At 39.4% G+C, this 13,196-nt stretch overlaps 2 protein-coding genes and 1 pseudogene across 3 annotated transcripts in view; 1 reads left to right on the top strand and 2 right to left on the bottom strand.

Moving 5' to 3' along the window:
• The window catches only part of LOC137739246 (sister chromatid cohesion 1 protein 2-like), a 10,007-nt gene extending 8,608 nt beyond the window's left edge, over positions 1 to 1,399 (bottom strand). The window contains exons 1-3 of the mRNA XM_068478802.2: positions 1,133 to 1,399; positions 197 to 467; positions 73 to 110 (exon numbers count right to left, since the gene is read on the bottom strand). Of these exons, the coding sequence (XP_068334903.2) occupies positions 73 to 110; positions 197 to 467; positions 1,133 to 1,256 (433 nt within the window). The 5' untranslated portion in view covers positions 1,257 to 1,399. The remainder of the gene's footprint in view (positions 1 to 72; positions 111 to 196; positions 468 to 1,132) is intronic.
• A 1,013-nt stretch (positions 1,400 to 2,412) lies between these two features.
• LOC148693983 (uncharacterized) lies at positions 2,413 to 5,599 on the top strand (annotated as a pseudogene). The gene is made up of 8 exons (XR_015966157.1): positions 2,413 to 2,752; positions 2,834 to 2,989; positions 3,080 to 3,195; positions 3,508 to 3,617; positions 3,778 to 3,799; positions 4,556 to 4,624; positions 5,152 to 5,204; positions 5,402 to 5,599. The product of XR_015966157.1 is annotated as an uncharacterized LOC148693983 (transcript).
• LOC137739245 (uncharacterized) lies at positions 5,585 to 9,600 on the bottom strand. Its single transcript, XM_068478800.2, has 4 exons — positions 9,199 to 9,600; positions 8,510 to 8,785; positions 8,154 to 8,291; positions 5,585 to 7,342 (listed from the first exon to the last, which is right to left on the bottom strand). The coding sequence occupies exons 1-4, from the start codon at positions 9,496 to 9,498 to the stop codon at positions 5,792 to 5,794; spliced, it is 2,265 nt and encodes a 754-aa protein (XP_068334901.2). The 5' UTR covers positions 9,499 to 9,600; the 3' UTR covers positions 5,585 to 5,791.
• Positions 9,601 to 13,196: the final 3,596 nt, after the last annotated feature.

The raw sequence follows: 13,196 nt of genomic DNA, 5'->3' as shown, positions 1-13,196 counted from the left end.
CATCATGCTGAATCATGTAAAACTGTACAAATAAGACGAAGTAAAATAGTATTCGAGACCGCAGATTAATACCTTTCAATGTGATTTCTTCATCAGCCACCAAATTGCCTCTGTGAATTAAGCGAAAAACACATGTTAAATACAAGTACTAAATACAGGCATATCCTCACACAGTTATATAAGTTACACAGCTTACCCACTGACATCTTCAATTTCAAGGATCCCCAGATCGAAAGCATCAAGTTCAAATCTATCAGGTAGGGTAACAGCGTAATAAGGTGCACGCAGCTTATCTGCGCCTGCATTCTTTTTTGTACTGACTACAAATTTGTTGATTTTAACCAGCACTTCACTGCAGTCATCATACAGATATTCAACTTTCTTTGAGTATATTCGAACGACGCCAAGAAGAAGGTAGGCCAGTACCCTGTATGCAACAGCATCCCATTCATCCTGCAAAATTTCATCTGCGGCAACAGAATCCGGTTTTAGGATATTCCAGGCTTAATGCTGAATAACACGAATGATTTTTCCCAACAGTAAACCTGATAAACTCGAAGCAAATGTCCTCAACCCTTATGAATGTAACACTTTAAAAGGACATAATCCCATCCGAAAACTACCACTCCGAATAAACATGATCGAGTTGAAATAATACTTTTTACTTAAGATTGTGTAGTCTGTTAGTCTTCCAGGTTCTGTTTCAAAATCCCTGATATCATATCCACTTCCCCTTGCATTAGCAAAACCCGAAACGCAAGTAAGACTGTCCAAGAAGCAATTTGCATTTTTCTTTTCACCAATAAGTGAACCATTCCAACTCTTCTGTATATATGATTTGGTTTCTTCTAGCGAAAGACTTTGTGCAAAAGCATTCTAGAATTTATACAATCAACCCCACTTAATGGGATAAGGCTTCGTTGTTGGAAATTTTTCTAGAAACTTCTGTTTCGAAATTTTCTGTAATTTTTTTTTTTGCAATTTCTCCAAACAAAACTTTTCCCAGATGGTTGATAACAGAGGTTAATGGAAAACCCAGAAACCAGATAACAAAACTGATCAACATCAATGCAAATATGCATAATTAAGCACCAAAATAGGAGAAGAGAGAGAGAGAAGACAGGAAACGAACCGACGGAGGCGGAGATGTCGGTCTGGTTGACCTGCGACCTCTTGAGCTTTTTGAAAGAGTAGGCGGCAACCCAAATGCCGCCCAACGGCCCTTTTCTCGACAGAAGACGCTGCGAGTAGAACATGGTCGCCTTTGAAAAACTTCAAGCTTTTCACTCTCTGCGATTGGTTAGTGTACTCGCTTCTCTTCAGAGTCGGAGATAGGAGCAGGAAAAAAAAAAACAGAGGAATGCGGTTATGTCAGCAACCTGCTAACAAATGTATGTACGGGCCACGGAGGGAGGGAGGGAGGGAGTTAAAAGACAAGAAACGGTCGACTGGTGGTGTAGTGTGCCTTACAAGTTTCAGACCGAAAAAAAAACAAACAAACAAATTAGCAAAATCTTTTTTATTTTCAAAATTAAATGTTAAATTAGTGACAATAAAATATTTAATCACATTTACCAATTTTGGTCATTCAATAAAAGCAGTTTAACATTTGTATATGTGAATTTGTAAATAGATGCAGTCATATTGGTTAGAATAGATGTCTTCGCTTCAAAACGCGCGAATTTAAATTCTACTTTTTGACGTTTTCGTAATTTGAATTAATTTAAAATAAAGTAGTACTTATACAAAAGAATAAAATTAAAATGCCAATTAGTTAGCTGACAACTAATTCCCATATATGGTGGGCAGCCAAATTTGAATGACATACCATTTTTATTACAAATACATAAATGATATTCCTATAAACAAAAATACATAAATGATAAAAAGGAAAGAAATTGGTAGGGTGTAAATTGAATTACCATATTTAAAATAAAAAATTAAAAGGAAAATATTTGAATTTGGAAATAAAAAGTTAAAAATTTATGCTAAGGAAAAGACAGAAGAACGCCAGGAATGAGGATTCTTTCCGGATCTCACTGTAAGGGTTCTGGAAATCATCTAATCACGTTTTTTTATCGTACATTGTGCGGTCAGCATTCATTATAAATTTTTTTATTTAAAATTGAATATGAATAATACCTGATGAAAACTAATCACATAACATACGATGAACGAATATGATTAGAAAATTTCCTAAATCCTTAAAAAAAAAAAAAAAAAAAGATTTGGAGATGATCATCATTTGAATGCGAGGACCAAGAAGATTAAAGATTGTGTCAATTAACCGGCTGTAAAATGCCTAGTCATGCACTACGTGTCATTCCACCATCCAACTTTAACCACCCGACCAATCATTGAAAAACCAAGCCACGCATTTTTTGTGCGCCGACCTCAAATTTCGAAGAGCAAACTTACTAGGTACGACTTACAACAGTGGCTTTCGGTATTAAACGCCCCGTTTGTTTCACCTCCTCGGCTAGGATTATAATATGGTTGCTTAGAAGGCCCAAATCTCAGGCCTCGCTGCGCGCGGCGGGGGTTTTCAAAAATCTAAACCCCTAGAGAGCTCCACCCATGTCGATCTTTCTGAGACGCGCGCTCTCATATCGGAACGTCCTTCTCCTCCGTAGCTCCCCGCTGCTCAGTCGCGAGCTCCGTCAATGCAAACCCGAGCCACCGCACAGGGTTCTCTCTCTCCCCACCTTTGAATTCGTCAGAGAAAGCCGCAGAGGCTTCGCCAAAGGCCGAAGTATCTTCTCTCTCTTGCTCTCTCTAAAATGTAACTTCTTCACTCTTTTGATATGATTTTCCAATTTTTCCACATTTTCAGAAAAAGAAAAGGAAGATGAATCGGCTGCGAGTACAGTTGAAATTCTGCCAAACATGGGGCCAACGATCAAGGCGAAGGCCACCTCGCATATGGAGGCGGCGATCGCAGCGTTAACGGCGGAATTAAGCAAACTGCGCACCGGAAGAGCAGCTCCGGGTACACTCTCAGTTCCTCCGGTGCCAAATCACTGTTCATTTACTCAGTTTTGGTTCATATTGTTCTAAGTTGTCTGAAATGTTGATGCAGGAATGCTTGATCACATCATTGTGGAAACCGGCGGTGTGAAGTTGCCCATGCATCAGATAGCCGCTGTTTCGGTCGTTGATTCAAAAACGTTATCAATCAACCCGTTCGATTCAACGGTAATGAAGCAATGCATGCGCGTTTCAGCAACATTTTGTTGTATTTGTATGTTCTGGCTTGTGATTTTGGTATATCTCAAGTACATTTTTCTCTCAAATATTTGTATTTGGCTCTATAGATGAAAATTCATCGCCTACTTCGCAAGAAGATACAGAAAATTTTCAGCTAACTTTAGACTGTATACACATTTGATTTAATTTTCCAAGCTTTCAAGATGAAATAAGCTAACTTTTCTGCTCCTCGGGTTGGGATAAGCGAGATTGTAAACATCCGGTAAAAAAAAAATCCAATAACCTGACTGTCTTATGCAGGCCATATCAAGCTTGGAGACTGCCATTGTTGAATCTCCATTGGGGTTAAATCCTAAGGTGGACGGGGACCGACTGATTGCAGCTAATCCTCCATAAGCAGGCATCTGATTGTCACTCATGCTGTCACGAATTTTTGGTTTTCATAATTTTTCAGTTTCTTAGTTCTTAATAACAATAATAACTCGAAAATATTCGCCAAGCTAACTTGGACTTAGCCATGTGTTTGATTACTTGACTAATTTTATCTTTTCTAATTTTTGTGATGGCCAGATTGACGAAGGAGCATGTTCAGGTGACTTACAACTGCTTTTCCCGTTGTTGTTTTTGTCGTGTTTGATAATTACCATGTCTTATCAGTGAACATTGTTGGAGTATGTGGCCAAGTGAACAAGTGTCCAAAAGACCTTTCGGCTAAACAAAAGAAGGTGGACAACACCTTTCCTTGTTTTGGGGAGAAAAAAAGGGAAAAGTTTTTTTTGTTCTCTTCAACACCCGTGGGTGTTGGTTCAAAAAAAAAAAGAGGATAAGTTGCTTTTGAAAAAGAAATAGGGAGTTAGAGCTCATTTTCGGTTTTAAAGAAAAACAAGAGAGAAGAAAGAGCTCTTTTTGCAGAGAGCAAGGGAGAGTTGCAGAGAGCCTAAAACAGAAGAAGAAGTTGTTGCTTCATTTGATTGGTAATCATCAACCAAAGTAATTCTTGTTGTAATAGCTTTGAGCTATAGGTATAGAGAAGAAATTATTCTTTATATTTCTTTCTCTATTTGTTTCTTTGGTGTGTGTGAGAGCTATTGGGTGTATTGGGCTTTTGGGTTGTGAGATTGTCAACACTTTGTAAACTCCCATTTGGTTGATAGTGGATTATTGGGTGAGCTCCTACTGCTCCGAGGACGCACTCCAGTTACACTGACTGTGGAGGAACCTCGTTAAAATCTTTGTGTCTTTTATATTTTGTTCTTGCATTTTCATTTGATAAAATTTCCTGTGGGTTAGATTGAGTTGGTTCCATTTAGTTTGGTGCTATCCTAGCACAACAAACATATCCTACCAGGCTATCTGTAAAGTGGTTACCAAGTCCTCTGAAAATGGCAAGCAGAGTATTCGAAGAGCTCGCCAAAAGGTGACAGAAGTAAAATTTGTTTTTGTAATATATGCATATTTGATTGCGATTTAGGTGACTGCGAGATTGCGCTTTGTTATTTTGATAATCACCAACCATTAAGTCGGAGAAGTTTAGACAGCGTAGTTCTGGAAATGTACTATATATTTAGTCCTAAAAAAGGGCCAGGTCATTGATTCTCCTAAATCATTGCACGATATCCATCTAACAGATTAACTTGACGATCTTTTGCACATTTACCATCACATGCTTCAATTGCAAGTTTATACATGTTAATAACGCAAAATACTCTGCAGTAAGATATGATCCTTCGTTGCAATGAGCAATTCTACCAGTACTATTGGACAATTGGTAATATCTCTAGTTTCCTGGTCTGGTGATCTCAGGAAGAAATTTATCATTAGTAGTACTGAAGACCAAAACAGTGAGGGATGTAGAACGATCACTCGTGCTTGGTATGTGAATGCGGATTCTAAAGTTTGGCCGCTTTGCAGCACAACTAAATAGGTTCTTGGTTTCTTTTACAGGCAATGGATACGAAAACTACCCCAAAGACGACTTAAAAAGATGGGAGAAAGAGGTGAGTTTAACTTAAGAACACACTGCTCCCAAATTGATATGGGGTTTGGCTACAATACACCGGAGTATGGCATACTCCAGCACCTAGGGCCATTATATACAATTAGATTCAATTCAAAATTGGATCTAACGGTTATTGCAGAAAATTTAATTGATATGATGCAAGTTTTTGTTTTTCGGAATGGCTACATTTTCCAGGTTGATGAGTTGACTAAAAAGTTTGTCAAGACAGCAGAGGACTTATGCAAGGCAAAGGAGAAGGAGATCAGTTCAGGCTAACAGGTGGTGTTTTCAGTGTATTTTGAATCTGTTTGGCGCTCGATCCCACTCCCTTCCGAAAGAGCTCTACCCGAGTTCGTTTAAATGGTTACAAAGATTTAGTTTCGATTCAAACCAGTTAATGGCCCGCTTGGTAATCATTTTGTTTCCGTTTTAATTTTTGGTTTTCGCTGTCCCTTATGACGAGAACATACAACTGCGGGATCAAAACCTTTACAATGAAAAGAAATTGACTCTACTAAATACTTCAAGACGAAGTATTCCTGGAAACTTCTCTATACACCATCCTACTTCACCGGCCACTACCGTTCATGAGCCCCTCTGTTTACCGAAAAGAGCCTCCTTGGTCACGAGCTTTATACCTCTCACCCAAAGCTTGGCGGTTTCAACTCCGCCTTCACACACAAAATGCACCTCCTTGTTCTTGGTAGTCACCACCCTAAACACTCCAGGTTCATCTGCATCACTCTGGCTCCTCCTATTCCTCTTAAAGGCTGGACTAGGCCCAACCTCCGCCTCCCGGCATTTCACATTTCTCCGGTTTGACTTCCCCCAGCACAGCACCCCTACAGCTCCCACCATCCTCACCTCTTTCCCATGAGGGCTTCCTTTCCCTCCTTTTGTATGCTTCCTGACATGCGCCCCACCTAGCACCAGCTTGCGAGCTAGCTCATCTAGTATCACCCGCTCCGCATCATTTTCCAAACCGCCGCTTTTTGTAGCAAGCGAAAGCGGTGTTTCGCCTTTGGCATTCTTGACATCCAAGTTTGCTCCGTGAGAGATCAAGAGTTCACACACGAGACCATAACCTTCCCTAGCCGCTAACATGAGCGGAGTGTTACCATCTCCGTCAGGGACATTCACATCATATCCCCTACTTGTTAACAATTTGACTGCATCGACATCCCCACGGCGTGCTGCGCAGTGCAGAGCGTAGAACCCTCCAGCGTAACGATTGCCCTTTTCTAGCGCATATTCGAGCATTACCTTCTCAAACAGGTCACGGTTTTGGCTTATTTCTGACAGAGTAATTGCAGTCTCACCAGACTTGTTACACAATTTTACATCAGCCCCTGCATAAACCAAAAACCTGAATGCTTCAACGTGTCCCTTCAAAGCAGTGATCATAACGGCTGTGAAACCTTTACCGTCTTGATAATCAATGTCAAATTCTCCTGAAACAACTACGGCTTTCAAGGCCTCAATATCGCCGGCTTGAGCTGCAAACATTAGGGGAGAGAAAACAGAAAAGTTGCTGGATTTGGGCATCTTTCCGTCTCTTATTACATACATCAACGCCTGCTGAAAACCAAGGGACCACCCAGCTATCCTGGCAATCGAACTAACAGACTGACCAGCTGCGTTAGCCAAGCCAAAATCAGCACCAGCTGCCGCCAATACTCTGAGACATTCTTCATGCTTGTATTTTGCGCAAATCATTAGAGCTGTCTCGCCGGTATCAGTATTGGAGTTCACATCACATCCCGATTCAATTAAACATCGAACGACTGTTGGCAAGCCAAGGCGGGCAGCCATGTGTATCGGATTAAACATGGTACTACCAGTTGTTTTAACGGGTGATTCTACATTGGCACCGCAACTTAAGAGCGAACGGACTGCTCCTGCATTACCGCATAGAATAGCGTGGTGCAGGAGAGTTCTTCCACAATGAGGGGTATCCGGAGAACGGCCTTGGAGGAGCATGTGCAAGACAGAACCGCTTGCTTCAAAATACTCCACTGCACACCAGGTAATGGGATATGGCTCCGCAAGCCCTGCCCCAACCCGCAACTCTTCCCCCGTAGCTGAGTCCCATGACCATGCTCCCAATCTCACATTGACATCTGTCCCCACGCCGGCCTAAAAACAAGCGAGGGTTGTTAGTCATGTGGAGTGAAAAGAAGAAGGATACAAGGACAGTAGTAATTTAGAAGATGAAACAGTAACAGTACTATTGACTTGTCAGAAAGATAGAATCAGAATCATTTTCTGTTTAGATCTTGCTGCAATCACAGAACCGTGTACCACTCTATTGGAAGAGGATCTTCTCCAGATTCACTTTGTGGGGACCCTAGGATCCCCACATTCTAGCCGTTCATCGTACATCATTGTGCGGCCAGTTTTCATTAGGTACTCTATCCTTATTGAAAGGTGCAAATCCAGCTGTCCAGGTTAATGCACCTCCTTAGAGGGGGCCTACGGTTGGAATCTCAGTTGAAAATTACTTACCTACAACAATCAAGCTTTATCTCACTAAGCGGGGTTGATCCTGTCGAACCCTCGACCTGGTGGGAATCTAAGGTTCACAAAACCACCGGGACACAAACAACAGGAAAAAAAAAAATGCAATTTCATTTAGGATTCATATAAGAGGGATTCGAAGTGAAAAACGAAGTGCCAACTACCTGACGCACTCCCCCTCCTCCTTTATCCGAGCTTAGGACCGGCAGCGGAAGATTAACTTACACTAGCCGAGTTTGAAAATTACTTCTCTACTATTCCTAAATTATGGCTTTCGGGGTCGTATCTGATCAATCTAATGATACATTTTAGGCTTAAGAATGAAGGGAAACTGACAGTAAAACAACCTGGCCGGCTCACCCGTAACTTGTCCATATGTCCATCATCGTTGATTTAAACTAAGCAAAATTGTAAGTGATGTGGGAATCACCTGTAGCAACAAACGTACGATGGGGACCTGCCTACTCACAACTGCAGCCACAAGTGCACCACAGTCCACATTAGTGTGAAGAGCTGGCTTAGACGATTGAAGTAGCGTCCTATCAGCCGCACTTGCATCCACACCGCACTGCAATTGAGCAAGATGGACAATGATATTGTGCTTATAAAATCTGGTAAAGTATCGTAATAGTACTAATTCATAAGAGTGTTAGCTCTATGAACCCTAGAACATCATTGCGCTCGGTTAAGCACCAAGTTTTCTGAATTTACTATATGCTATCTGCTGTGGGATTCAGAAAGTTGCTGTTGAACAGCTCTTATGGGGAAATGAATACGACGCTCTACCTTCATGAGAGTGTCCACCACATCAGCAAACCCCCTGCAGCTGGCTGTGACAATGGCATGCACGGCAACATGGGGCCGGATAAAATCAGAGGCCATAAGCCGCTCCACGAGCCTAGCATGTCCATGACAACTTGCCTCGAACAGAGCTTCCTCACAAGCTGGTTGAGATGCTCCAGCTTTCAGTAGGATCTCTAGAATCTCAAGGTGGCCCTCTCTCACTGCTGCTGTTGTCGCGAAGCCCCTAAAGAGTTTCTGATTTACGTCAGCTCCGATGCTCTGTGATTCAAGAAACCGCCAATCCTAAGTACGTTACAAAGCAAGAAAAAGTAGCAATTCCGCAGGCAGACATAATACCATTCAATCTATCACATTCTTAGTTTTGTAAACACCTGAAAAATGCTTTGCAGATAATGTGATTAAGCGGAAAACGCTTCAATCTCCTTCAATGGAGTACTAATACAACTTCAAAATCAGTTCAAATTCTATAATCCAAACAAAAAAAAGCTTCAAATCAAACGATATAATCGTAAAAAATGCCTAAGTAGTTCAAAATAATTCAAATTAAACAGAAAAAGCTTTCAAATTCGGTGAGAAATCAACAATGTGAAGAACAAATATTCAAATCTCGACTTCAAGCACAGTGATCTGGCAACACACAGTCTAAAACCAAAGCTTGAATCACTCATTACCAGCAGTTTCTTCACCAAAGCGACGTTTCCAGCATGAACGGCGAGGAACAGAGCCGTGACGTCGGTTTTGAACTCCTCGTAGTCGATGCGGACTTCGCTCGCAGACTCGTCGCGCAACAATACCTCACACTTTCTCGTTTTGAGACTCACAGCGCCGACGAAGTTGACGTCCACGAAAGGATCGGCGGCGCACTCCAACGCCGATTTCAGGTCGCCGGAGAGCGAGGCTTCGAGAAGTCGCTGCGAAACCTCGGCCTCGTAGTCCACCGGGACCACCTGTTTGCCGGAGAACACCGTCATTTTCCGGTGTACACGTAGCGGAATTTGAGCTTGGAGAGTGGCGGTCTTCTTTTCTGGTGCTGCAAACTCGAGTGAGAGATAAAGAAGAGAAAACTTCAAGTGAGCGCTAGAGGGAAAGGGGAGAGGGTGCAAATTTATCGGGAACGTTTAACTTCAAATTTTGATTTAACCACGGTTAGGAAAGACGTGGGTTAAATTATTTAACTCAAAGGTGGTGGGGTCCGAAGGCTTCTATGGGAGAGATTCTTCATTGTGCCGAAATCACGTCCCTGCATAACAAGTGTCATAATACAAGTGGTTGACAATTTATTTTTCAAATATCCAACAATTTGTATTATGACACTTGGTGTAACAGATTGTCTCCTACTACAGTATTGTGAATAGGTCAATTTGTTTAGACTTGAATTGGAGAAAGATTTTTATGGCACGCTTATAAAATCACATTGGTGATTTATGTCAATAAAAATAACAATGTATGTCTCCTTTTACACGGTATTTTTTTGTTAGTTTTAAGTATGATAACGTATCCGTGTTATATAAGTTACTCTTCTTTGAGTTCTGTTAGTGTCACTAGAAAAAAAACTTCATACGTATGTCCGAACTAAGTTATTTGTAGGCCGTATCTCACAATTGTATTAACTCTTTGTATTTTGGTTATGTTCAACCTCATATTGATTCCACTAATAGCTTGTTTACTTACCATGATTAAGAATACAATGTAGGAGTATCATTCTTATTTCTCACATATATAAGTGAATCTCACATTAAAAATATGCATTTCATTCTCAATATTTTCAACCATGCAACGTTATCAGAAGGAGTATATTTATGTTATTCGTGAGATATTGTGTGTCATTTTCATATTACTTTTTATGCATTAAAATATAAGTAACGTTCACTACATTGAGTAAGCAGCTCTAGTCAAACAGCCTTATCGAAGATTTACTCATGTCACCACGCCAGTAGACTAGTGACTTGACTAACTAACTCCTGATTTGGCTTGAATCACGGACAATTTTCATCAAACACCTTCTATTTAGTTTTTTAAGTTACATTAGAGCAAACTGAACTGTAACATATTCTAATCTTTACCCGTTACAACATCTTCCCGCACCATTTTTCTTTAAAGATGCATATTATTCTCCTAAATTTATTAGCGAACTATATACTGTGAAGAAAACAAAATTGCTGGTGTGGTAGCATGGCCTAGTATTTGAGCATCCAATGCAAAATTAAACATGTAAATCTATACATGCCAAAAATATGAAATATAAAATACATGTCGGTGTCATGTAATACGGGGACAAAGGCACACACAGTCCATACTAACACCGTTATGTACGGGACACGAAGAGATACATGTATATACACAATGCAGGCACCCCATGCAATGTCTAGAAGATCTTTACCAGCACCAGTACTCGACAGTCCATGGTCTTGGGTAGTCCTCATCCGAGCAGTTGACGAGCTGGTCAGAGGTGTTAATTTGCCCTATCTGAAAGACTGAAGCCATGTATAATTAAAGGAGAGTACTGAAAGCAAAAGGGCAGAATAAAGTTACTGCCTGCATGCTTCTGTACGTCTCCCATGCAGTCAATTCAATACGAGTACTGAAGTAGCCACCTCTCTCTCAGTCTCTCTCTGGAGAGTCTGGAACCTTGAACGCTTGATATTTTCGATGGAGGCATCTTTGATATGATCCATGAGGAGGAGGGCTTCTTTGTAGTTTCTTCTGCTATTATATATATACACACGTGCGAAGCAATTGCAGTCAAACATATATATATATATATATATATATATATATATATATATATATATATCTTCCATGCAATGCATGGATGGTTCAACGCCTTGTCGCATACACAACCACTCGCGAGATTAGTGGCTGTCATGCAGCTGCTTGTGGACATTTCAGGATATGCAATTACGTATTAATTATTTACTACCAACAACGTATAATCAATGTTTAAATATCGGAATCGATCGGTGAAAATTTGTAAAAATATCGATGAATATATCAATGTTGATTATCTACTTTAAACTACAATGACAATTCTCTTAATATCACTCTTTGAGATCTTAGTAAGATCCTTCTTATCTGTTGGCAGCTTCGTGGCGGACGCAATTGCAATCAGAGGACATGCTACAAATGATTTGCAAGTTTGGTTTTATGTTTTGCCTCATGAATCTTTGTATGCCTAGCAGTTTGACTTCTCTAGGGTTGCTGTTCTGTCTCCTCCTTGTAATTTTATTCTTTCTTATTGAAAAAAATTATAACTTGTTTGGACCGTCGTCTATCTTGTTTTCTCTTTCTGATTTGATCTTGTTTGACTCAATGAGATTAATTAACTTATTATTTATTAATTAGTATAATTTAATTAGTCTCGTAATATGATAAAGAGTGCTTCCACGAATGAATCCAACAATGTCCTTATATAGTTGTTAGTGATAGCTCCTTGGTACTGGTGACAGTTACCAAACGGTTAAAGGTTGAGCTGATCTACTACTAGCTAGGACCAACTATATAAAATTTAATCAATTTCTTTGTAATTATTCTTACTTAAAAAAGGAAGAAGAAGATAAACTAAATTAAGAACATCATTCATAAATCATATTTACATGCATGCTCAAACAGTAAACTAATTATATATAGGATAATATAAATACAGGGTTGATATGTAACATTACTTTTTTTACACAATTTTGGCACACGTTTTGTGGGACTCATATCGTAATATAGTTTAACGATCTAAACCGTCTATCTTTTAGAACATCATTTATAAATCATACTTGCAAAAATTTAATTAGACAAATGCAAAACCATTAAAACATTCATTTGTAGTGAAGAAAATAGACGAATACGGTTTTACAAAGAAACCTTAAATCTTTATTCTCCGTAATCATATGGTTTCAAATTTGATGATTTTTAGTAGAACTGGTATTTAGGAGAAGATCTAAAATAGAAACGTTCCGATCGTTGAAGTATATTACGAAGTGACCCACACAAAAATACATGTCCAAAATTGTATAAAAAATTTAGTGTCACGCATACGCAATATAGGTGAGACACATTTGACTGTGGAGAGAGTAAATATAAAATCTAAATTTTTGGGTCTCGTCTCCACATACGCAACAATTCAGCCGCATGATTCGATCTGTATGAAATTAAAAAACAAAAATAAATTAAAATTCATTTGCCAAAATTATGAACAATTTTTTTTCAAATTAAGCGTGAACTAATTAATGTGAAACACTAATTCTCTTATTGAGATCGACACAGGTAGTTGACACATATGTGATAATACACGTGCATGCATGGTGAGATTAATGTCAGTACGAAGTTTCCTGTCTATGTTCGAATTTTGTATATTACATTACGAGTTCAATTATTCATAGATCCTATGGTTCAAAACTATTTTGGCCACCTATAGTTCGGTCTTTAATCTAACGATGGAAGAGAAAGTACAACAACAAAGTTAAAATTATCACTTATTGTTGGATTGAGATCAAACGGTGAGTGATGATAATTTTCTTAAATCATAAAAGAATGGGTATGATTACATGCATATAAGCTACAATAAAGGAGATTTTAAATTCGCGTACAGAGCATGAAGCATACTGTTTTAGTCAACTTGTTCATAAGTTTACAATTTTTTGCCAAGTCTGCAAATAAGTATTTCTTTTTAGTTTTAGGG

Source organism: Pyrus communis, chromosome 9, assembly GCF_041283825.1.
Source record: "Pyrus communis isolate YQ-2024b chromosome 9, ASM4128382v1, whole genome shotgun sequence".
In the NCBI taxonomy this organism is placed as follows: Eukaryota; Viridiplantae; Streptophyta; class Magnoliopsida; order Rosales; family Rosaceae; genus Pyrus; species Pyrus communis.
This window is presented reverse-complemented; position numbering and strand designations above follow the sequence as displayed.